Source organism: Ornithorhynchus anatinus, chromosome 20, assembly GCF_004115215.2.
Source record: "Ornithorhynchus anatinus isolate Pmale09 chromosome 20, mOrnAna1.pri.v4, whole genome shotgun sequence".
NCBI lineage: Eukaryota > Metazoa > Chordata > Mammalia > Monotremata > Ornithorhynchidae > Ornithorhynchus > Ornithorhynchus anatinus.
In genome coordinates, this window is record NC_041747.1 from 3984657 (window position 1) to 4008649 (window position 23993).

The 23993-nt window shown below is 40.2% G+C and overlaps 1 protein-coding gene across 4 annotated transcripts in view; it reads left to right on the forward strand.

The window, feature by feature from the left end:
* Window positions 1–23993, forward strand: part of PDS5B (PDS5 cohesin associated factor B) — a 102453-nt gene that overhangs the window by 54758 nt on the left and 23702 nt on the right. For all 4 annotated transcript variants that reach the window (XM_039914922.1, XM_007668513.2, XM_039914924.1 and 1 more), the window contains 14 exons: window positions 366–511; window positions 2201–2352; window positions 3560–3673; window positions 7100–7181; window positions 9792–9840; window positions 11812–11951; window positions 12029–12144; window positions 13328–13433; window positions 15825–15985; window positions 17156–17279; window positions 18394–18552; window positions 20254–20322; window positions 21495–21631; window positions 23556–23679. In XM_039914922.1, the coding sequence (XP_039770856.1) occupies window positions 366–511; window positions 2201–2352; window positions 3560–3673; window positions 7100–7181; window positions 9792–9840; window positions 11812–11951; window positions 12029–12144; window positions 13328–13433; window positions 15825–15985; window positions 17156–17279; window positions 18394–18552; window positions 20254–20322; window positions 21495–21631; window positions 23556–23679 (1679 nt within the window). The remainder of the gene's footprint in view (window positions 1–365; window positions 512–2200; window positions 2353–3559; window positions 3674–7099; window positions 7182–9791; window positions 9841–11811; window positions 11952–12028; window positions 12145–13327; window positions 13434–15824; window positions 15986–17155; window positions 17280–18393; window positions 18553–20253; window positions 20323–21494; window positions 21632–23555; window positions 23680–23993) is intronic.

The following is a 23993-nucleotide window of genomic DNA, read 5'->3' on the forward strand; positions in this document are numbered from 1 at the left end:
TCCTTGCCTCTTTTTTCCTTTGTCCTTCTATCCACTTCCAGTTCTGAGCCCCTTTATTGAAACTCGTGCTTGGTGTCTGTCAATTTATCCTGTCCCTTTATCTAAAACTCCCTTCAATCCCACCTTCTTAGCAAAGGGTTCCTGAATTAATGAATAGAAAAGTGAAGATTTTCACTTATTCTGAACCCAACAACTTCACTTGTAATGGCATCTCTCAACCACAAAACTACAAAAAATAAAAGAATCCATTGAAAGCAGAGCTAGCTTGTCCTCCTTTAGCATGTAACATCAGGAGTTTAAGAACTGGAGTTTTATAGATTTTGACATTGTAAAAACTTCAAGTTAAAATGATTTTTCTCTTTCAGAATATCTTAAGGTGAGATCACATGATCCCGAAGAAGCCATTAGACATGATGTTATTGTGTCTATAGTTACGGCAGCTAAAAAAGATCTTTTGCTCGTCAATGATCACCTACTTAATTTTGTGAGGGAGCGAACACTGGATAAAAGGGTAAGAGGACATGCAGTTTAAGACTAGTGATTACTTGATTTAACTGCAGAATATTTGAAATTTATAAAAGTGTGTTTAAGACTTTAAACAGTTGATTTTACAATGTTGTAGAAATATGAAATTCAAATAAAACGCTGCGATTAGAATGTCATTCAAATTTGTTACAAGTCCACTTGATCAAAACAAGCCTAACACACTGTGGTGCACCCATTAATTATCTCAGGCTGTCCAATCCCTTCTTGCCAATCCCCGAATTGTGGAAATAATAGCAGATTGAATTTGAAAGAGCCTCTCCTATTCTCTATCACTGGCCCACCAGAGAGGATAAGGGAAAAGTGTGGGATTCATGGCAGTAGCTGCTACTCTGCTTCAGTTCAAGAGAAGGAGCAGGAGAATAAGTGCTTATTATTTTTTCATGGTATTTGTTAAATGCTTACTATGTGCCAGTCACTGTTCTAAGCACTGGGTAAATATAAGCTAATCAGGTTGGACCTATTCCCTGTCCCATATGGGGCTCACAGTCTTAATGCCCATTTTGTAGGTGAGGTAATTGAGGTGCAGAGAAGTGAAGTCCCACAGCAGACACATGGCAGAGCTAATTAGCCATTAGCTACTTTCTCTCTCTCCCCTTTGGTAGGCAGCAGACAAGCGAAACGTTAGCGGAAACATTCCCTCACTCCAACAGGCTGGTAGCAGAAATAGCACTGGACTGGTCCCCATCCCTCTTCCCCTCCCGATGAGGGAAAGGTGTCCATACCCAGAGCTCCTTATTTATTCATTATCCCCCAGCCTCCACAACCTCCCTCTGACGTCTCAGTTGACTATGTGGGAGGAAACTAGGTCAATTATTCAAAATCTGGATTATCCAAACTTACTCTTGGTCCTAATCGATTCAGGTGATCCATCGAACATATTAAAAAGCTGGGAAAGCTGCTAAACCCCAGGACAGGCAGTTCAATATTGTTAAAACGAAGCAGACTAAAAACCGCTCATTTAATTGATCTTTCAGCTCTAGGATTAGAAAACCATTCCCAGTAGAAAGTTTAGATTTTTCTAGTAGCATAAAGGTAGAAAATGTCTGCCTGCTTTCTGATTTTTTTTTTCGGGTCTTAAAGAAGTATAGCACCCCCCAAGCTCCAGATTGAACTAGGACCTGAGGATTTTGGTGGTGCTCCTCATAGTCTTTCAAAAATAGTACCACTAGCAAAGTGGAGTTATAAGAATATTTTGTTCTTTACTAAATTAAATGTCATATACATGAATGAGCTGTTTGGGGGGATTTATTGTTATTATTAATAATAACAGCAATAATAATAAGTTTGGTATTTAAGTGCTTACTATATGCCAGGCACTGTATTAAGTGCTGGGGGAAGATACAAGCAAATTGGGTTAGACACAGTCCCTGTCCCACATGGGGCTCACTGTCTTAGTCTCCGTTTTACTGATAAGGTAACTGAGGCACAGAGAAGTGAAGTGACTTAGCCAAGGTCACAGCAGACAAGTGGCAGAGTCAGGATTCCAGCCTAGGTCCTTCTGACTCCAAGGCCTGTGCTCTGTCCACTAGGCCATGAAGTTGCCATCTTAATATTAAAAAATGAAAAATTAAGCTCTTCTGAATATCATTTTCCCCAATTCCATGTCATGGCAAGTCTTTTGGTTTTGAGTTAAAAGAATGTAATTCTTTTTCAGTGGAGAGTAAGAAAAGAAGCAATGATGGGACTTGCGCAGATATACAAAAAGTATTCATTACAGTCAGAAGCAGGAAAAGAAGCTGCAAAACAAATTTCATGGATCAAGGACAAATTGCTACATATATATTACCAAAATAGTATTGATGACAGGTAAGTTTGGGCAGTTGGTCTCATTAATGTAAAATTTCTTTTTACATCCATTGGAAATTTTTGTTTGCTATCAGAGAATAAAAGCTAGGGATGAGATCCTAGCAATCTATAGTAGACATTTATTTTAATTGAAAACCAAACCCATTGAAAAACATGTTTTATTTTGAATCCCTGTAGTTTGATTTATTTTAAAATTCATTTATTCGCTAAATTAAATGTTCTGGAATTTGTGAAAATGTTGGAACTCGGGCAATAGAAGTACAAATTTTCCCATGGTGTTGATGGTCAGGTCTTTAAATTCTGCTTACCTATAAACTAAACCTACCACTTACCCTGGGGTAGATAGATAAGATACTACTACAATCAATCAGGCCATCAGTGGTATTTATTGATCATTATTGTGTGCAGACCACTGTAGTAAGCGGTTGAGGAGGATGAAATACAACGAGCCACTTGCAGTCTAGAGATGATCTGTAGCTCTTTCTCTGCAAGAGGACGTTATACTGTGTAGCCCTCCAAGAGGCTACTGGGTCTACAGTTGGCTCCTGGAAGAGGGGCCCTGCCCTTCCCAGTCCATTTTTCCAGACCCCCCAAGTGATATTGAGCAGCATCGATTTCGAAGAACTCAGTTTGACTTTTCAACTTGAGATGGCAAGGCTTCAGCTTTGAGAGCTTGAGTCAGACTGACTCCTCTGGTACCCTCTGCTGTCAACAACTCTCCCACTGAGCAGCCAGTGCCTGAGGTGATGTTGGAAAAAATTGTCTATGGAAGCAGTGACAATCCCGAAATCCCCGAGGTCCAGGATTGCTCGTCCCACCTCCCTTGATCGCAGCAGCAACCCCCTCCCGCAAATCTACAGGAAGCAGAGTCATTGACAGGCTTGAGTGCCTCTAACCAGTAAGACGATTTCAGTGCCCCACTCTCAGCAAGGAGCAAAGATCTAGGCAAGTAGTTTCCAGGAACTGGAAACCAAAAATGGCAGGATAACTGGAAAGCAAGCTGTCTCCAGTTTTCAAGTTCATTTGCTTTGTCAAAGGATCCCAGTCTTAGAGTTGGTTAGTTTCCCTTTTAATGTCCCCTAGACCCAAACACAGTCATTGTAATTCATATAAAGACTGAGCTTACTTGTTAGTGTAAATTTAAAACCTAATTTTCAATTAGGGTTTTTTTTAATTGATTAAATTTTTTTTCAATTTTCTCCTGCAGGTTGCTTGTGGAACGTATTTTTGCTCAATACATGGTTCCTCACAATTTGGATACAACGGAACGAATGAAATGTTTATACTACCTTTATGCTACACTGGACATGAATGCTGTGAAGTATGTTTTAGGTCACGATGATTACCTTGCCTTGTTCTCTACTGATTCTAGTGGGAATGCCAAACGTACTGGAACTATTCTAAGCTTGTTGGTCCTACGACAGGATGAGGGAGGGAGGGATGAGGCAAGAGAATCCGCTCAGAGAGCAAGGCCAGGGCTGGTGCTGGGAATGAAGTGCTGTTACCTGACTTGAAAGGGAAGCAAGGACAAGCATGTGACCCATTTGGGACTCAAGGTAGATTAAGGGGATTTGGTTGGCCCCGCCCCAAGATCAAAAATTGAAGCCAAGCTCAGCCCCCACTCCCTTGCAACCCAGGATTCCGGTTGAGAGTGTTGTTAAATCTACTTCAGGGTTATAAACCATCCCACTTTCTCCAAGCATCTCTTGTGATTCGACCCGGCAAAGTGTTGCTTGGGCTCTTAAGATCCTTGAATGCCTTCTATCTTTGAATCAATTCCTCTAGCTCCAGGAAGTTACCTAGTGGAACCGGGTTCGTTCCCCACCAACCCCTTCAACCCAGGCTGGAGCTCTGAGAAATGGGAGCTGTGGATTTTTCCAGGCAGCTCATTTTAGCATTTCTACCATCTCCACACCAGCCTACTCAGAAGGTGCTTGTGGCAGTGTTAAGAGGAAGGGATCAAAAGAAAGAGTCTGAAAACCAGGCAGTGAGGGAAATGGGAGAGGGAGACTGAGATTAAAGGAGAGGTGACCGGTGATTCCAGTCTCTCTTCTAAATGCGTGATACATATTTTACATAAATACTGGTCAAAATGATGAAAAACCCAAATCTAACCATGTATTTTCCAGTGAGGAAATTAAAAAGCAATTTTGTAAGATCCAGGATTCCTAGTAATTGAACTCTAGAGTACTCTGAGGGTTGTACACTCCCTCTCAATCTGTCTCTCCCATCTCACTTTCCTCCTCTCCCTACCCCCACATCTCACTATGAAGTAAGAGCGGCAGGATGAGTTTCTTTTTAAGAGCCTGATTGGCTTTATACCTAGGAGGCTGATGAAGTGGAACACTCCCCGCTTGCTGCAGTCCTGTGCTCCATGGGAATGGGCTGGGGCTCAAATTGCCCTTGAAGGGGGCCAGGGCTCTTCTCAGACCTGCCCTCCAGACTGCTCCCATCATAGCTGTGGGATCAAGACGAGTCTGTTCCGGCCCTGGTGGCTATTTGAGAGGCGGCAATCATGGAGAATTGAGCCGTCTGCTCCCTCTCTTTCCCCCTCCATTTCATGTGAACCCCCATTCCCTCCTACCCGTTCCTCTGGTTTGGAGTTTGGTGCTTTCTCCTCCACCCAGCACTTTAGATGGCACCTTGGGACAACAGAGAAGCTGTTGGACAGAATCTTCTTTTCCTACTGTGGCCAAGCAAAGAACGCCTGCCTCATTGCCCACCAGTCAACATGCCTTCATGGACTTCTCTGACTCTTTGCACCTGTCTGCATCACAGCCTGCATCCTACCCATTGGGCAGGATGTTTTTGCTAGTACCGTCTGTATACTCTGCTCTCTCCCCTGAATAGCTTCTGACTTGTGAGTTTGAAAGGGGCAGGGCTTTTTCGACTTCTCTCCTTCCAAGGAACAGAGAATTCATTCTAGGCATCTTGGCACTGGGCCTAGGGGTGAGTTGGCCTTGGATGAGAAACAGCCTGTGGTAGCGAAGGTGACCTCGCCTCCTAAATGCCATAAGCTACATAACTTCACAAATATTTGAAGCTTGATTGCTTTGTCTGAGTGAGAGCACAGAGTTGACAGAATTGAGCTCAGGGTTTGCATGACTTTTTTTTATCCTTGTTCTGATCCTGTTCTCCATTCCCCCTCCCCTTCACCCCTCTTCTTTTCCCTTCCCAGTTCTTTTTATGCCATTTACCCAACTACCAACTGATCTTACTCTATTCCTATTCCACTCAACATTAATTCATCAGTTAATATTTGCTAAGTACACAGAGTGCATGGCAGTGTACTGTGGTGGTAAGTTAGAAAATAGAACCAGCGTGGCCCTTCCCCCCCTTCTCATTTCTGGGATGCCCTGGAGAGATGGCTGCTAAATGTTCTCCAGCCTGTTTGTGAAATTGGTTTTTCATTTTTTAAACACTGCCATTCCTCTGCCGAAACCTCTCCTTTGCCTTTTTAGCAGGATATGTTTCCCTTGGTTGTGGTCCCGCCAGTCGGCACAGTCAGACTGCTGTGTTAACTTTACAGCGGCCTCTGGCTCAGCCTCATCACCCCCGCAGTCCGCTGGGACTTGTCGACGCAGTGGGTCCATGAGGAATTTTGCTCATGCCTGGCAATGCTGCGGCCATCAGCTTTGCTGTGGGCTGTTGGGAAAATTTACTTTTCCTTAAAGAGCTTGATGGAATCACAGAATGCAATTTAGTGTACGTTGGATTTATTTTCCGAAGATATACGCAACCTTCAAGCCAGCTGTTTGCCTTAGAAATGCTATTTTGTGGGCAGCTAGACAGCTGCCTCAAGGGGAGAAGTCCCAGACCTTGAAATTGTGTCTTTTTATGAAGTTAAAATAGAAGAAAATGAAAAATAAATGAAAGCAATTATTGGGTTCAGCTTCCAGTGAAACAATATGTAAAAAGTTGTTTTAAGTTGTTATTCCATATCTTCCTACTTGCCTCTCAAAAAATAAATATCTAGGAAATCAACAGCTCCCCCCAAAACAGTGACATTCTAAAACCCGTTGCTTGTAAATGAAGTAAATTACTTTTAAAAGGATAAATATTTGAGTCTGCTTGGATGGCAAAATTCCATATCAGTGCAGCAAGAATAAATAGCCACTTTCTCATAATATTTTAAAAGTAAGTAAAATGATTGTAGGAGAGGTTTGGAAGGATGGTTGTGCAATCAATCAGTTGTATTTACTGAGTGCTGTGTAGAGAACACTGTAATAAGCGCCTGGGAGAGTACAATGCAGTGAAAGGTGCAGTCATACTATGCTTTTCCAGAAATATACACACACAAATATGGATTGATTTCAATAAAGTTCTAGACTGTGAGCCCATTGTTGGGTAGGGATTGTCTCTATCTGTTGCCGAATTGTACTTCCCAAGCACTTAATACGGTGTTCTGCATACAGTAATCACACAGTAAGCGCTCAAATACAATTGAATGAAATGAATGAATAAACCTATGTCTGCTCCGGAAACATGGCAATGAATAGACTGATGTTGCTTTCATTGTATTGGTAAGGTATTCCTCCAGGCACTAGTGAGTAGTCAGTCTCACCCAGACAGGTGTTTTCAAGCTAGTTAAAATTGTATGGGAATGATTACTCTGACAAAACTAGGTATGTTTTGTTAAAATAACTCAGTAATGAGGGCTATGTACAAGTCGAAAAGTTTAATTTTAATTGCTATATTCTGAGAACCTTTTCTTACCTTGAAGTTTATATTCATTGATATTTTTCAGAGCATTGAATGAAATGTGGAAATGTCAAAATCTGCTTCGACATCAAGTAAAGGACTTATTAGATTTAATCAAACAACCCAAAGTAAGTTTTAGTTTTCTCTCTGTTGTGTTTAACTTTGCTCAATCTGCTAAGCCACACTGCTTCTCCAAGCACTGTACTAAGTGCTTAGAACAGTGCTTGGCACATAGTAAGTGCTTAACAAATACCAACATTATTATTTTCTTAAGTGCAGGGGTAGATGCTGTTCCTTATCAGCAGATATAGTCTTGCACCAGAGGGGGCTCTCAATATCAGACAAAAGGAGAGCAAGTATTTAATCCCCATTTTACGGATGAGGAAACTGAGGCCTAGAGAAGTTAAGTGACTTGCAGTCAAGTCAAACAGCAGTCAAATGGTGTAGGTGAAATTGGAACCCAGGTATCCTGACCCTCTGTCCTTCACGCTCTCTCTTAGGCCTTGCTGTTTCTCTGATTTCATCTTTTAAGCCGAGGAGACTTTTCCTACGTACCTGATCCGTTGCAGGCATATGTACTATGGTTAGATGAGTTTTGTTTTTAACTCTTCCTGTTTCCTCATAGCAAAGGGGCATGTCTGCGTTTAGGGGAGAAGAGAGCTTGAAGAGATGAGGTAATAAAAAGTAACAGAAAAGAACCCAGGTCACAGGAGGAAGAGGAGGGAGAAGATGAAGCTGGCTTAAAAAGTGGTACAGAAAGTATCTTGGTCAGAGTGTTGGTAGACTGAAAGGGAAAGGGGACTTGTGGAAGGAGAAAAGCCTGGTGGGGGTGGCGGGAAGAAGAGGCGAGAGAGAGTGTGAGAAAGAGAAAAATATGAATCAGAACACACTGCTCCTCCCTGTATTTCAGTCTGTGGGGATGGGTGAGAGTGTTACCCATAAGTGGCTTAAAGGGCTATGTAGCCTCCTGGCTCTGGCTTGATCTATCTGAGAACTGAAATGAGCAGCGGCATGGGCTGTGGATCCCACAGTGTCAAGCCAGCTCGCGAGCATCTCATATAATTCTCAAGCTCAAAATAGTAGAGAAGCCAGAACCTACTCTGAGCCCTCCTCCTCTTCTACAAGCCTCCTCAGTACAGTGTAATCTCTCCCAGCCTGCATTTTAAAATGTTTTCATTTTGTCTGACTCAAAATGTCATCTACTCTCTGTAATTCGATTAGAAAGCTCCTCGTGGGTAAGGACTAGTGGGTAAGGACTGTGTCCTTTTAATCACATTTTATTTAGCTTTGTCAAAGAATAATCACCCAATAATTCATTCAATCGTATTTATTGAACGCTTAGTTATTTATCGATGATGAGAACATCCGGGGCTTTCCAATTCTAATTACCGTTAGTGCCAGAAAATCAAACTTAAGCCACAATCACCAAAACCACGATGTTCCCTCCAGTCTTCTTGGAGTCTCTTACTTTCTGTCAGGGCAGCTGCTTTAAAAGCAACGCCAGGTCAGATCAAACTCTGTAAGTTTTTGAGTACTCTCGGGTTCAAATATATCCCGTGCCTCAGTTGCCTCAACTATAAAATGGGTATTACGATGCCATACTTCTCCCTATCAATAGGGATGTTGTGAAGCTAAAATGAGATAAGTGATTGGAAAATGCTTTGGAAAAGTAACAGCAGTAGAGAAAAAATAAGATATTATTTGCTGCCCAAGTAGACCTGAGAAGATGAGAAATTTGTGACGAATTATGGGATGGCAGAGCATAACACAGCCAAGGGGTGGAAGACAACTGAGTCGATTTTTATTTTGAAATGTTCATGGGAGATCATAAATATTCCAATATTAAGGGACCACATTGCATAGATCGTGCTACTAAGTCAGCTAGATTGCAGTGGGGTTGCAGAAAGGGATCCTTTAGTTTTCAGCAAATGCTTGCTGATTAAAGGAGAAACGATATTTCATTAATTTACCCTGGAGAGGAAGAAGGAGGGAACAAGAAAGCGGGGTGAGAAGAGAAGAAAAGAGATTGCTTTGCTCTAGGGTGATTCATATGGCTTGTTTTTTGTTTTGTTTTGTTTTTTAACACAAAAGACTGAATTAGTGAGGGAAAGCTGTAGCCGGTTTTTCATGGTGGGAGAAATGCCAGTCGAAGACTTTGTAATTAATTGGAATATTGCAGGGACTGGCAACCTCCAGCCGGCACGTGTGCTAGAACTTTACATGTGGGTTTTGTGTTGTATCTAGAGCACCGAGCCCCTTCTGGAGCCGTGCCATTTCTCCCATCACTTCTGGGACTTCTGACATCAACCCAAAGTCCCATGTCACCACCCCAAGTCTTTGGGCAAACCCCAAGGCTAGCGACTTGGGATTCTGGAAAAGAGATAGTGGCTCAGATCAGGATCAGATCCATACCTTCGTGGTATGGATTGCATTGAACCCATGGCTCCGTTTTGGAACCCAACGTGCACCACCCATTCTACGTCTCACCCCCTCTCTGTGCAACACAGCAGTGCTAGTAACCGGGACATGTTTTTAGGGGAAAAAATCATTGAGATCATGTGTCACTGTTGAGTATTCTCAAAGGATATTGCGTAGTAGTACAGTAGTGGTCGTTATATTTGGAAAGCAGAGGGAGCGTTAAGTTCAAAAGCATTGGCTGTTGTTCTTGTCTAGAGCTTTAGCAAATATTGTTTGACTTTTTCAAGTGAACTGATTTGTACATTTTGTGTGGTTTACAGACAGATGCCAGTGGTAAAGCCATATTTTCAAAAGTGATGGTAATTACAAGTAAGTAATACGTAAAGTTGGAAGATTTAAGAATACTTTTGTTTTGAAATATGTAGTGTGCATTAATAGTTAATGCAAATTAATGTTAACAGAAACTAACATTAATATTAAATTCAAATTATAGTCCTTTTTTTCTACTTTTTCAGAGGTCACAGTAAACAAGATGTGCTTATTTGTTTCAGTAGATCCTTCCAATTTAAGTCAATATCCACTGGAGCCACTGGACATGTCTATCATTATCCTAAATAGAAAAGCTAAAGGATGTAATGAGAATAAAAGTAACTAGATGCATCTAGATATAAACATTCAAAAGTGGCATGCTAAAGTTTTAGGCAGGGAGTTGGGATTTATTGTCACTGAAATATACCATGCCGTGGGTCAGTTAATGATGAAGGGAGAAGAGATTAGGCTTTAAACTGTAGTAGATCAATTTTAGAATGGTGAAAGATCAAATTTGTCTTTCTGGCTAAAGTGTATACCTTTTCATCTCTACTTCTGTTTTGTTTAAATGTCAAATATGTGGTGCCAGCTACTAGAGTCGGGGAGAGAGAACTGAACATCCCTCAGCAAGTGCCCTGGTGTTGAGGTTTCTTGGCTCTGGGCACTCCCAGAAAGTCAGGGCCTCCAGTGATGAACTAACCAATCAATCAGTGATATTTATTGAGCACTTAAGGGGTGCAGAGCCCCATACTAAGCACTTGAGAGAGTACAACACAACAGAGTTGGTAGATACCTTCCCTGATCTTGGGAATTCCAGTGATCTTGAGCCTGGTTATTGCGGGAGACCTGGGAACATCCTCCAGGGAGAAAGGGGAAAGATTGGCTGGAGAAGATTCTCCCACAGTGGTTGCAGTCGGAGAAAGTTTGTGGCAAATTGCCAATGGCTTACAGGTTCCCGAGTCAGGTGCCAGGCAGATATCCTGTTTCTGGGGAATCCAGAAATGTCATATCATGGGGTTATCTGATGGGCAAGTGAATTATGGGTACCTCTTCCCTCAGATGCCTCCGTGAGTTTGACTGGGGGCAGAACTAATATATCCTTGTTGCTCCTTGTGTCTGTGAAGTTCTGTCTCTAGACCTGCAGGACTCTAGAGCTCTAAAGTAGAATCTTCTCCTTGGAATTTGCATGTCCAGATTTCTCTAGGTAACTGTGAGGGTCACTTTAAAATGAACAAAAAATCTGGGTTTTAAGCTAATTTACTCTACATCACTGCATAAGGAGAGCCATGCTAAGGAAAACAAACTTACCTGTTTTTTCCAATCAGATGATTGTATTGGAAGAATAACTTTTCAGCATGTGAATCCCAGCCCCTTATGAGATTAGTTTTGTCCCCTAAGGAGGTTGGAACTTATGTAGTATTTCTGGGACTGCTTGCTCAGACTTTGCCATTTCCCAAGTTCAGTTTAAGAAAATTTACACTCATTCAACAAAATGTATATATGCATATGCAGTTAGTTATCCTGTGACTCAGACATATTACTATCAACAGTGCACTTTTATCCATGTATGTATTTAGCAGAAAAGACAGGTACACACTTGAGTCTTTTCCCGAGTGTGCACTCCTAACTGTCCTTTCTTACATTTCCAGTGTCTGCATCTGTTTCTGTCCTACTTCTTGATATCACATTGCATATCAGGTTGGAGAGTACAATACAAGAGAATTAGTCAAGGGTGATTTCGCCTTGTAGAAGCCATATTGTCTTTCTCCTGTTAAATGTCTATTCATTGTATTCACTGATTAAAAGTCAATTGTAGATTCTATTAATTTGCCAGGTATGAAAGTAAGACTGGTTTATAATTCCAAGGATTAACACCCCCCCACACACACACACTTCCCCTGGAACCCTTCTTATGCATAGGAGTTACTGGAACATTGGAAATACAGACTCCTAGAATAAAAAGAAAAACTGAGTTCATTTGACTGGATTTTAAAACATATTTACTGTGTTTTAATTCCCTTTTTCATCAAGGAAATTTGCCAGATCCAGGTAAAGCTCAGGATTTTATGAAGAAATTCACACAAGTTTTGGAAGATGATGAGAAAATAAGAAACCAGTTAGAAACTCTTGTTAGTCCAACATGTTCTTGCAAACAGGCTGAAGGATGTGTGGTAAGAGAGTTTAAAGTGCATGCTTTTTATTGTTTCAAAATAAATGTAATAGTAATTCTCTCAAATATATATTTCAGCGTGAAATTACCAAGAAGCTGGGTAACCCTAAACAACCCACAAATCCTTTTCTGGAGATGATCAAGTTTCTCCTGGAGAGGATAGCTCCAGTTCACATAGATACTGAATCTATCAGGTATATCAATCACTAGCATTTATTTGAGTGTCTACTTTGTGCAGTTTGCTATTATATGCACCTATAAACATGGCTTCTCGGTCATCTCTTCCATAGCATTCTCCCGATTCTTTTCTTGCCAATCGAACAGATTTAGTCGAAAGAGCATTGAACTGGTTGGTTAGAAGACCTTTGGTCTAGTCTCTGTTTTGCCACTCACATAGAAAGATGACTGCTCTTCTCTGAATCTTGAGCTCATTCCGTAAAATTGTACTTTGAATGCCCCTCTTCTGTCTAGGTCTTTGGAAGGTTAAAGAAGTCTGTATGTGAAATTCTTAGAGCTTCCTGAAAGAAAAGTACTAAAACAAATCCACCTTTGTCAACTGCTGTGCTTGCCTTGAGAGGATTCGATATCAAGCAGGGATTTGTTAGTAAACACTTTACTCCAATCGAACTTAATTTTGTGCTTTGGCAAAATAATTTGCCTTTAGATGAGAGGGAGCTGTAGCTGGGTTAGACCGGTCCTAACATAATTGGCCAGCATGACCAACTTCCGAACCTCTGGGGTCTGTCTCAGCCCTAGAGCACAACCTCACGGAAGCTTCTGCTTCATGGAACGTCTCTAAGCCCACTATGCAAACAATGTAAAACACATGTAATCTTTTGATATCGCATTCCTATGTGTGAATATGTAGCAGTACATTTCATGGACCAGAATGTGCCACGATCATTACATACTTTGCAGAAAAGGCTCCTGTTCAATGAAGAACCCGAGTGGTCCTTACAGCTTCTATTATGGTCCTTAGGTTTTGATTTATGATAGTTTCTAGGGTGAAGAGAAACAGGTAAAAGTTTTGGCCCTTTCTCCCTTTCATTACTTATGAGCAAATACCTAGATAACCTTGTTAAGAACTACACATGTTGTGAGGCCAAACCATCCCTCAGTGGTATTTACCGAGTTTTTACTTGGTGCAGAGCGCTGTACCAAGTTCTTGGAAGTGTACAGTCGAGTGGGTAGATACGATGTACGGATGTGTGAAAATAATTTTTATTATAAAGCTGTCATATTCAGTCTCAGGGTGCTGTGGGTAATACATTATGTTTTGCACCTGCTTAGGCTAGAACTTTTTTTGTTTTTCATATTTCTAATAGATGATTGCTTAAGAAATGAAAATCATCCATTTCTCTCCCTTTGCCTTTCTAGTGCTCTTATTAAGCAAGTGAACAAGTCAATAGATGGAACAGCAGATGATGAGGATGAAGGTGTTCCTACTGACCAGGCCATAAGGGCAGGCCTTGAATTGCTTAAGGTAAATACCCTCTTAGTAATCCTTACACACCACACTACAGCTCTTAGGAAAAGCCATATCAGTTGTTTACCTTGCATCCCAAGCTGTGTTTGCTGAGCCTTAACAAACTTTTCAAGGGTGCTCCTCTTGATCCCTTAGATTCTGATAATGAGATATTTACCCTTTACTTCTAACTTTCCTCTATGAACCTACAGTTTCCAGTTTTTGGTTTGCCTGAACTGACCCAAAATTTCTAGGGCACACCCTCACTCCTAACCTAGCAAAACCTCATGAATGTCAACTGGCTGAAATTCACTTTTCTAAGGTAAGAGAGTAACGTTTTAATGAAATAGATGGTGTATTTTTGTTCCAGCAAAAATGGAAGGAAGATATAGGAAATAGCAAATTTTAAGTAAAGTTAGGAACTTCAGATGGCAGTGAGGGCATTTTTGATGTGATAAATTTATTTGACAAGCACTTAGTAAATTGACTATAAATTCCTAGACTATAGTAAGTCATTTTGGCATTAACATGAAAATGCCCATTAATTGCACCTACCACATTATGGGAGCTCAGGAAGCGTCAACTGGGAAATATAGTTTTTGTAATTGGAAGATTCACTTGTAGAAGATCTAAAAAGTGCATGGTCAAGTTTTTGAAATTCTTACTGTTACCACTGACCAGCTCAGATAACGGGATTGTCCCATTAGGTAACCATTCCTGAAGGGAGCACACGCTAGGATCACACACCTGTAGTCTGTAAGTTTGTTGTGGGAAGGGAGCGTGTCTACCAACTCTGTTACACTGTCCTCTCCGAACTATGTAGTACAGTGCTCTCAATAAATACCATTGGTTGGTTGAGTGATTGATCATGGTTTATGAGAGATCCTCTTTATTCAAACGACCCACTGGCCTTACATGCGTAGGTGCACCATCCCAGCATAATCTGATAGAAGGAAACCTTTGCAGCAAAACAGCCAAAGAAATCCAAACCCCCAAATGTTTCCCATACTCCTCTTAGTTTCCATCCGTCAAAGAGTTCTGTATGTTAAGCAGGTTCCCCCCTCCTTTTGCTGAGAGCATATGGGGACCTAATAATTTCTCCTTGGGCTCTTCTCAAAGGAAATCCCTCCAGGAATCTCTTCTCCAAGGAAATTCCTCTCCAAATGAAGTAAATTGTAATGATTCCTTCCCCTTTTTGTTGCTTGTATGTGGGAACTTTGAGAGCTCTTTGAGAGATATCATTTAGTTCAGTGCTCTTTCACAGCAGCACTCAATAAATACCCTAGTATGTGTGAACCTTCTCCTTGAGCAGTTTGAGTTGACCAAGTTGTCCACCCTGGAAAGATGCAGGCTCAGTATGGGTTACTACTGTGTAAAAAAAATTTTAATTTTTTGGGGGGGCGGTATATGTTATGTGCTTTCTGTTTCACTGTACTAAACACTGGGGTAGATACAAGATAATCGGGTTGGGCACAATGTCTATCCCACATGGGGCTCACAGTCTTCATCCCCATGTTACAGATGGGGTAACTGAAGCCCAGAGAAGTTGTGAGTTGCCCAATAAGTGGCCAGCCAGGATTAGAGCCCAAATCCTCTGATTCTTAGGCCCATGCACTTACTACTGTTTAGCTGCTGTGCTGCAGTTAGCCTGCCGTGTGCTCAGTGAGCCCCTGGTCCACTGGTAATAATTACTATCTTCCCACAAAATGAATACCTAGTTCTTAAAACCTAAACAACTATAAACTTCTCTTTATTTTAATCACTCAGATTTTTTATGTTGGAAAACATGCCGAGTACTGTGTAGTTGCAGTAAACCTGTAGGTAAACCTAAATCTGAGTTAGGGACATACTTTACTGAGCCACACAATCACAAGGACAAGAAAAGTTGAGCCTAAATCTTCAAAATATATCATTGGTTTTTAAGTTAAGGCAAAGAATAGTGAATATTAATCTCTTTGTGGTATTAACTATTTGGATAGTGATGTTAATAATTTGGTTCAAAGTGTGTGGGCTTCTAGTTAGCATTTATGCGGGTTATATCCGAAATTTTTAGTGCAGGAGCAAAGATCTATTAGGAAACATTTTTGTGGATGAGAGAAATGTTTACACATCATGTACCTTGAAGACATCCATAAAATGCCCAGTTTTTCAGCATATTGTATAGCTATTCTTTCTATGTGAACTATAGAATAGCTTTCAATTTTTTTGTTTAGGTTGGAGGGAAGAGTCTCAGTTGCTTGTAGGGTGATGTGGTACCTCAGATTCTGGATCTTCAAATATTCAGTTTTAGCACATGTATAATTATATATGCAGGTGGTCCTGAATATATTATTTGATAAAGAATTGTAGCACTTGATTACTGAAGGTAAGCGGGATGAAAAATAATTCTTGTGACCCATCTTCTTACAGGTCCTTTCATTTACGCATCCTATTTCATTCCATTCGGCTGAAACTTTCGAGTCTCTCCTCGCTTGCCTAAAAATGGATGATGAAAAAGTAGCAGAAGCCGCCTTACAAATTTTTAAAAACACGGGAAGCAAAATTGAAGAGGACTTCCCGCACATCCGATCGTGAGTTGAATCCATTCCAAGTTATTCTACTGAGTGAACATAACTACTGGATTTAAATTTAGGTTGGGTAATTCCTGTTCAGGGAAACCACTTTCCAATCAAAGGAGGTTGCAGGAGCCTGATCCTTTTGATTAGAAGAACGGCATTGCTTGATTAACTTAAATACATTACCAAGTTGAGGTGTTTGGTTTAAAATACTTTGGTAACGGAATGTGAGTTTCTGCTACTAATGCAGCAGCCACCCAGAGGGCAGATTCTCTTTAGCCGAAGGGTTCTGAAAACTAGTACCCTATATACTGGGTGTGGGCAAGCCTCATGAAGTGAAGAGCCACAAAGCAAAAATCTAATAGGACCAACAGCCGTGGTAACTTGGATGGCAGATAGGCATTTCAAGGAAGTTGGCAAGTAGCAGAGAGCTGGTGGTGTCATCAGTAGGAAGCAGTTGAGTGGTGTCAATAAGCAAGAAACACCTGGGGGTGGGAATGTGAGCTCTACACCTCAGCCAGGGCCTACATGATTTGGGGCACTGCTGCCTCTACTTAAGTAGCTGGAGTGGGGGCAAAATCATAATAAAACACGTGTGTGAGCCACACCCTAAGAGCCTCATGTGTAACTCAGGAGCCTCGGACTGGCTACGCTCCACTGGAAATGGGAGCAGATCTGCTGGGGTGTTTTTTCATGGATCCAGAACAACGGTTCAAGGATCAACCTGCCCATCTGTCTCCTTGCTTGGATGAAATTTTTCAGGACCCAGCTACGAGGACAAATTATAATTCCCCAAGTGTAATTATAAGTTTTATCATTTCAGTTGGAGTATGTCAGTCAAATCTGTAGTAATTAATAGCTCTTGATATTTAACAGCAATTAAGTTACTGTTATGCTAAGAGATGAAGTCATAAACAGAATCCCCAAACCAAGTACACGTTTGGTAATATTAATGTTCTACTATAGTATGCAAATCAGTGCAGAAATGCCACTCTGAAGGAGTGGAGCAGTGAATTGGTTATATATGTAATCTTATGATTTAATATTGACTTTTGAAAACCATAGACTTATTTACCTGAAAGTCTTTTGGTATATTTTTCCACCCTGTTTTGAAAGCATGCCTAATATAGCCAACATAATTAATTTTCCCTCAATTGTTTATCATGATACTTATTTTTATTTTAGAGCTCTACTTCCAGTTTTACACCACAAAGCTAAAAAAGGACCTCCTCGTCAAGCGAAGTATGCCATCCACTGTATCCATGCAATATTTTCCAGTAAAGAAACACAGTTTGCACAGATATTTGAGGTAAAAAGAATATTTGGTTTAATTATGTCAGCTGTAAGCACTTATCATGCTGTAATTCCAATTAGACTTGAATACTTAAACATAGCCCCACAAAATATTTGAAAGTGAGGGGTTTGGTAAATATTTAAATCTTTCCGAATTCACAGTTGGATTGAAAACAGTAATTCCTATTCCTTTTTAGTGGCTCATGATCCAAAATATGCCTTTTTTGAGAGGAATTTAGATATGCTTTATATAACCTGAACCCTCAGTAGGTTTTCTAGCTTGGATTCTGGAGAATTAAGATCATTTTGAAATAATTGTTGTGCATATGCCCTGGTGCCTGTATGACTGACTCAACATGTGAATGAAATTAACAGAGAAAATACTGTTTTGGCAAAATATTTAATCTAATTATTGAAAAGGCACTATATTAAACTGCAGATATAGTATAATAGTGAATATGCAGTTTACATTTAGAGATATTAGTTCTTGATTGTGTAAATTATCAAGTAATCTCACTCAGCACTATTTACTGAATATTCCCAACATGTACAAGTGAAATAGTTATCCTAGATGGTTCAGATTTTCAATTGCCACAACATTTAGAGTGTGATGCCCTAACAATCTCGGGATAGAGATTTAAGAACCTGGTGGTAAATTTCTGCTAATGAACATTAGTTTTGTATACCAGTTGGAAATAAAGTACAAATATTTTGAGAGTGTTTTGATCTTAACTATTTCTGTTATTATAGTTAAGGATTTCTGCTGAGTAAAATGTGTTTAATCTCATTGTGTTGCTGCCTGGTTTCATTACCACTGCTTTGTGGACTAACGCTCAGATGGGTGTGGCAAAGATTGGAAATCAGTAATGTTGAGGGAAAGATATAAAAATAGGTCTCTTGACTTTTTAAAGAATGGAAATTGAGTGCACTTTAGAGTAAATTTGATGACTTGTTTTGCAGTTACCAAAAAGACTACAAAAACTTTTTTGTCCTCAAAGAATCTTCATTAGTTTCTCACTAGACAGAAAACTTTCATATTTTGTAGACCAAGCGTAATAAATCTGAAAAATACTTCTTGTGCATACCTAGTGTTTAAATTAAAAGTGCTTGACAACCATTTGTTGTTTCAGCCACTGCATAAAAGCCTAGATCCAAGCAACCTTGAACATCTCATAACACCATTGGTTTCTATTGGTCACATAGCTATGCTTGCACCTGATCAGTTTGCGGCTCCTTTAAAGTCTTTGGTAGCTACTTTTATCGTGAAAGATCTTCTAATGAATGACAGGGTAAGTTTATTTGTTTCAGGAACTGATGGCTTTCAGTGGGGATCATGTGGCCACTGAGATATCAGTGATGAAAATAATACTTGCTTATACATAGATTTGCGAGCAGGTGTTTTTGACTTGAAGGAAAATTCAGTTAAAAAGAAAAGAACACCTTTTTTCAGGTAGCGAATGTGATAAGCTTTTCATTTTAATCAGAGTTTTGGATTAGCAACACTCAGATCCCATAACTCTGGAAAACTTGGGTCTCAACCCTATGCAGAGAAATAATGATTGGGATTATTCAGGATTGGGGGGCAGTACAGAGACCTAGAGATGCTAATCCAGATGTAGTCGATCTAAACGTCTCCCAGCGCCATTCCTTTCCTTAGGCTGAGACATCAAGCTGTCCCACGGATCTCTCAGGGTATCCTGCCTTCCGTGGAGGTTGCATGGCCAGGAGGGAGTGCTGAATCCATTCCTGGGCCTCCACTCTAGGGGTGCATAGTGATTCTGGCTCCTCACCACCACTGGACGTTGCTTGTGGGGGGGAGAGTGTTGACAGATGCAGAGTATTGACGGATGCCTGTGACCATGGCACAATTTCCCAGCACCGCAGTGGTCCCCATCCATACTTGCGCTTCCAGTTTCATTTCCAGATACAGTTTGGGGATTTAGGAATGCATGTTTGTCGACCCCGCTCATCGCCACTCCTGCCCTGTTTGCAGCTCCCAGAACCCACTACTGCATTCAACTTTGTTTAGAGGAGTCCTAGACATAGTAATGGAGATTTGGATCTACTGGTTTAATTTAAAGAGCACAGTTCATAAACTCAAGGGTCAAACCCTATTGTGTGTGATCAGGTAGTACTGAAGTGCTATTAAAGAGCACAGTTCATTTTCAGTTCATAAACTCAAGGGTCAAACCCTATTGTGCATGATCAGGTAGTATTGAAGTGCTAATGTTCCCCAAATTGCTTGGGTTATGATATGTTATGACTGTTATGATATGGGGATTAATTTGAAGAAATAAAAACTGGATTTGATGGCAATGCTCAGGCTACAGGTGGAGGATTAGGGATCTTGCATGAAAAAGCAAAATTTAAGCCAGTTGAATCAGAATGCATACTCTGCAATTTAGGGATTGAGTCTTGATTTCCTGACATAGAAAGGGACTGTGTCTGTTCTGACTGTATTGTATCTACCCAGGTGCTTGGTATAATATTTGGGGTCCAGTAAGATCTTAACAAATACCACAATTACATGTGTAAAGTTAGCCAGTCAATACAGTATTAAGTCACTAATTTAAAAAAAAAATTCAAAAGCTGGTGTGACTGCATAAGCAGGGAAAGTGAGGTGAAATGAAAATAATCACTGTGGTATTTCAGTACTAAGTACTGCGGTAGATAAAAGATAATCAAGTCGGCACAGTCCCTGTCTCACAAAGGGCTCAGAATCTAAGTAGAAGGGAGATCAGGTCTTGAAACCCTATTTTGCAAATGAGGGAATCGAGGCACAGGAAAGGAGTGATTTGAACCTGCTCACAGCAGGCAAGTGGCAGAGCAGGGATTAAGAACCCAGGTTCTCTGACACCTAGGTCCAGGCTCTTTTCCTTAGGCCATGCTGTTTTCCCTAAAGTTGCATTATAGTTTACTAATTTGTGCTGGTATTGCTAACAAAGTGCAGATAATAAAATATTCATTTAAAAAAAATCATTTTGGTTCAGCTTCCAGGGAAAAAGACAACCAAACTGTGGGTTTCTGATGAAGAAGTTTCTCCTGAGACACTTGTCAAAGTGAGTGTTAGCACCATCTTCTTTCCTTTTAATGTGTATATTTAAGCTTGATAATATCCATTCTTGTAAATGGTTACCAAAGAAAGAGGAGGGAGGTAGGAGGATATTTGAGTCTCTTTTGCAGTCTACCAAGTGCTACATAGAATAGATATGCGGTGAATTAACTCCCCACCTCTATTGTATTTTATTTTTCCCTTTTGTTTCCACTCATCTCCTGCTCCCAACTCCTTCCCCTTACCTCACCAGCCCATCCTCTTTTCCTGATTCAGGGTAGTCTTAATGAGTTCACTTCCCATTTTCTGCTGTGTTGTGGTAATCACATCTTTGGTTCCTCTTCTTCCTCCTTTCCCTTTAGTGCTGCTCACTAACTGTTTATAATTACATAGTTAAGAGTCACTTCTAACCTAAAACACCGAGGCTTTCCAATCTAAGGATCACTTTCCAACCATTAAAATGTTAACTTCCTAATTTATTTTTGAAAAATGAGGTATTTCTAGACTAGTGAACCTGCATTTGATGAGGTAAAATTCCTAATGAGGCAATATTATCTTTCACTGCATTCTTTTTTCTTCAAAATCTAGGATTAACATTTGACAGAGGTTCCTATTGAATGTAATTTGCCCTCCGCTAGTAAAATGAGGCAGGTTCACCGAGGGCTTGGGCCCTGAAGTCCCAGGTCCAAAGTCACTGCTAATTCTGCAAGGGTGGCTGGCACATCCCACCTCTTCCCATCTCAGAGAAGCCAAGCCATATCCAGCTCTCCCTTTCAAAAACTTAGCAGAAGATCCTTGGAAAATATCCCTTTCCTTGGGCATTAAAGGAGCCAGTTTTTGGAAAGGGTGGGAATGATAGCCCTTCAGTCTTTTATAGGTGGAGGGGATTTAGTTGAGGATTTTGAAGAGAAACTTTGTATTTATTTATTTATTTGCAGTTTGTGTGCATTTAGTGAAGCCTTGGAAAATTGCAGGGAGAGCCATCCTTGTTACTAAGATGATTAAATCCCTGATTTTAAACATGCAAAGGAGTTATTTCCTATCTCCTAAAAAAACGATTTCTGTAATTATAAGAAAGCCATAGAAACCCTATCTTGATTTTGTAAGGTAACTCCCGTTTGCTTGAAAAATCTTCTGCAGGATGTAATTCATTGATTCATTTTTCAACATTTCTTTCAGATCCAAGCAATTAAAATGATGGTTCGATGGTTACTAGGAATGAAAAATAATCACAGTAAATCAGGAACATCTACATTGAGATTGTTAACAACGATACTGCACAGTGATGGTGACTTAACTGAACAGGGAAAAATTAGGTATGCAATCAGTAATTAAGTTTTTTTGCATTAAACAAACTACTCCTTAGATGATTGAAGCCAGCCAGCACCGTCTCTGAGTTTATTGGGTGTGCATAAAGAGTAGCTGGGTTTTCTAATGTCCTTCCCGGAAGATGGCACGTTGTACATAATTTCACATCATGGCTTGATTCAGTAAATTTTCCAGTAAAATCTGTGCCCTTTTAGTTTCTTTTATAGTATGCTGTGGTAAAGTGACAGTTTGGTCTTAAAATTTTTAAAAAAACATGATGCTGATCCAGAACCACGCTAAAATGGTAGTGGAGACAGTAGGTTCCTCTCAAACATTTCTTGCCTCAGACTCTGCTCTGTACCCAGCCCCAAATTGGATCTGTCCTGTCATGGCTGTTGCTTAGAGACTCCACCTATCTGTGCTGTAGGGCCAGGGACAAAGGGGCAGCTGGAGATGGAGGATTTGCTAGGAGGGGTTGGGGTGGGGGTCTTTGATGGAGAACGTGTAGGGGATTCATATTCATGTTGGGTGCCTGGTAAAAACAAAGAATAATGGGGGTGATGATGATGGGGGTGGGCCTGGTTCAGCTCCCAGTTGCATTAATTCTGGCTAGTCCCTCTAGTCCGCAAGCTCCTTGTGATCAGGGATGGTGTCTATCCACTCCGTTGTCTTAACACTCTCCCAAACGCTTCATACAGTGCTATGCACACAGTAAAAGTGCTCAGTGCTATTGATTGATGGATATTTGCTGGGGCAAAATAGTATGAAGGCAACCTGATGGGCTTCTTATATCCTATATCCCTACCCTTAGAAGGGAGGAAGAGGAAGGTCTGAGGGCACCCAGCTATCCATTAAAATCAGGGTTGTTTTTTTCCTGAACTGAGGTGCCAGTCATTTTACATGGATTTGATTTCCCTCCTTCACATTTCCTCAGTTCTTTTGGTATCCTGATGTGATCTAATCATTTAGGATTTGCCCATGGAAATTAATTTTCAGTGGTGATGGTTTTGCCAGAAGGGGAAATTACTGTTTTCTAGACCACCGTTTATCAAAATGTTTTGTCTGCGGCATCTTAAAATCATGGGCCATTTCTGGGATGCACTTGAAGGTTAATGTCTTCAAAGGACTAGAAAGGCGTTTAGCCGCAAATGTGCACATGTAGCTAACTCAGACATGCTACCATTTGGTTGAATTTGGGTTGCCAGAACACATCCAAAAGATTGCCTGGTTATATCAATGTTCTTTGATCCACCAGTTGTGAAGCATCAATTTATTTTCTCATTTATGCCCTCAGAAATATATCAGTTCTCTGAGTAATTTGACAGTCTGATGCTTGACACTAAAAGAAGGATATTGATAAAGACCAAATTTTCTTAGTAGCCAAAGGATTACTATGGTAATGAGAACCCATTTACTGAAAAAAAGTATTTTGTTTTTATTTTAAACTAAACAAGAACCAAAAATCTTGAGCAGATCCTGGATTCTAGTTAAGAAGTGAATATCATTTTATTTACATGCACTAGTGGAATGAAGGATTTGTGGCATTGTGATATTTTCAGCATATTGAATAACCACCAGAGAGCATCAAGATATGCCAGATTGATCATTTTTAGCTTTAAAAAAAAAGTCCTTAAATTTTTGTCAATGAGCAAATGACCACCAAAATGGCTTATTCACTGCTTGGCTGCACCCTGTTTGTGTCAGAGGGGCAAAAGTCTATTTATATAATTTTGGTTTAGTTTCATCCCTTATTAGAGCTAGAGTGTTGTAGATTTAGAGGGTTAGAGTCTCTAATTTAGTAATGTAAACATCGTAGGTGTGGTAACATTTTTTTCCTCTGGACAACTTTGAAGCCCCAAAGAGGGAACAAATAAATGCCATGAGAAGAAATAAGCTGAATTAATCTGTCACCTCTCCTTGCTTATTTTTCAGCAAACCTGATATGTCCCGCCTGAGGTTGGCTGCCGGTAGCGCTATCGTGAAACTGGCACAAGAACCCTGCTACCATGAAATCATCACATTAGAACAATACCAGCTATGTGCATTAGCTATCAACGTAAGGGAAATGTCTGTGGAATGTGAAATTATAAACTCTTTAGCTTTCTGTCATTTAAAAAACATAATTATCTCTAATGCTGAAATTTAACTAATACCAAACCTAGCAATAGTGAAATTTTTCAACTGCCTGAAAAACATGTGTTTAAATGAGTCCATTGGATTGAAAGAAATTCATCAGTAATTACCAACTTAATATGTTGATGAATTTTGCCTTTAGTTCATGAGCAGAACTAATTATTGAAAACCTGAATCTGCTATTGTTAACTATCTTCAGTAAATTTTAAAACAGAGATGCTTGTCTCATTTCTGTAG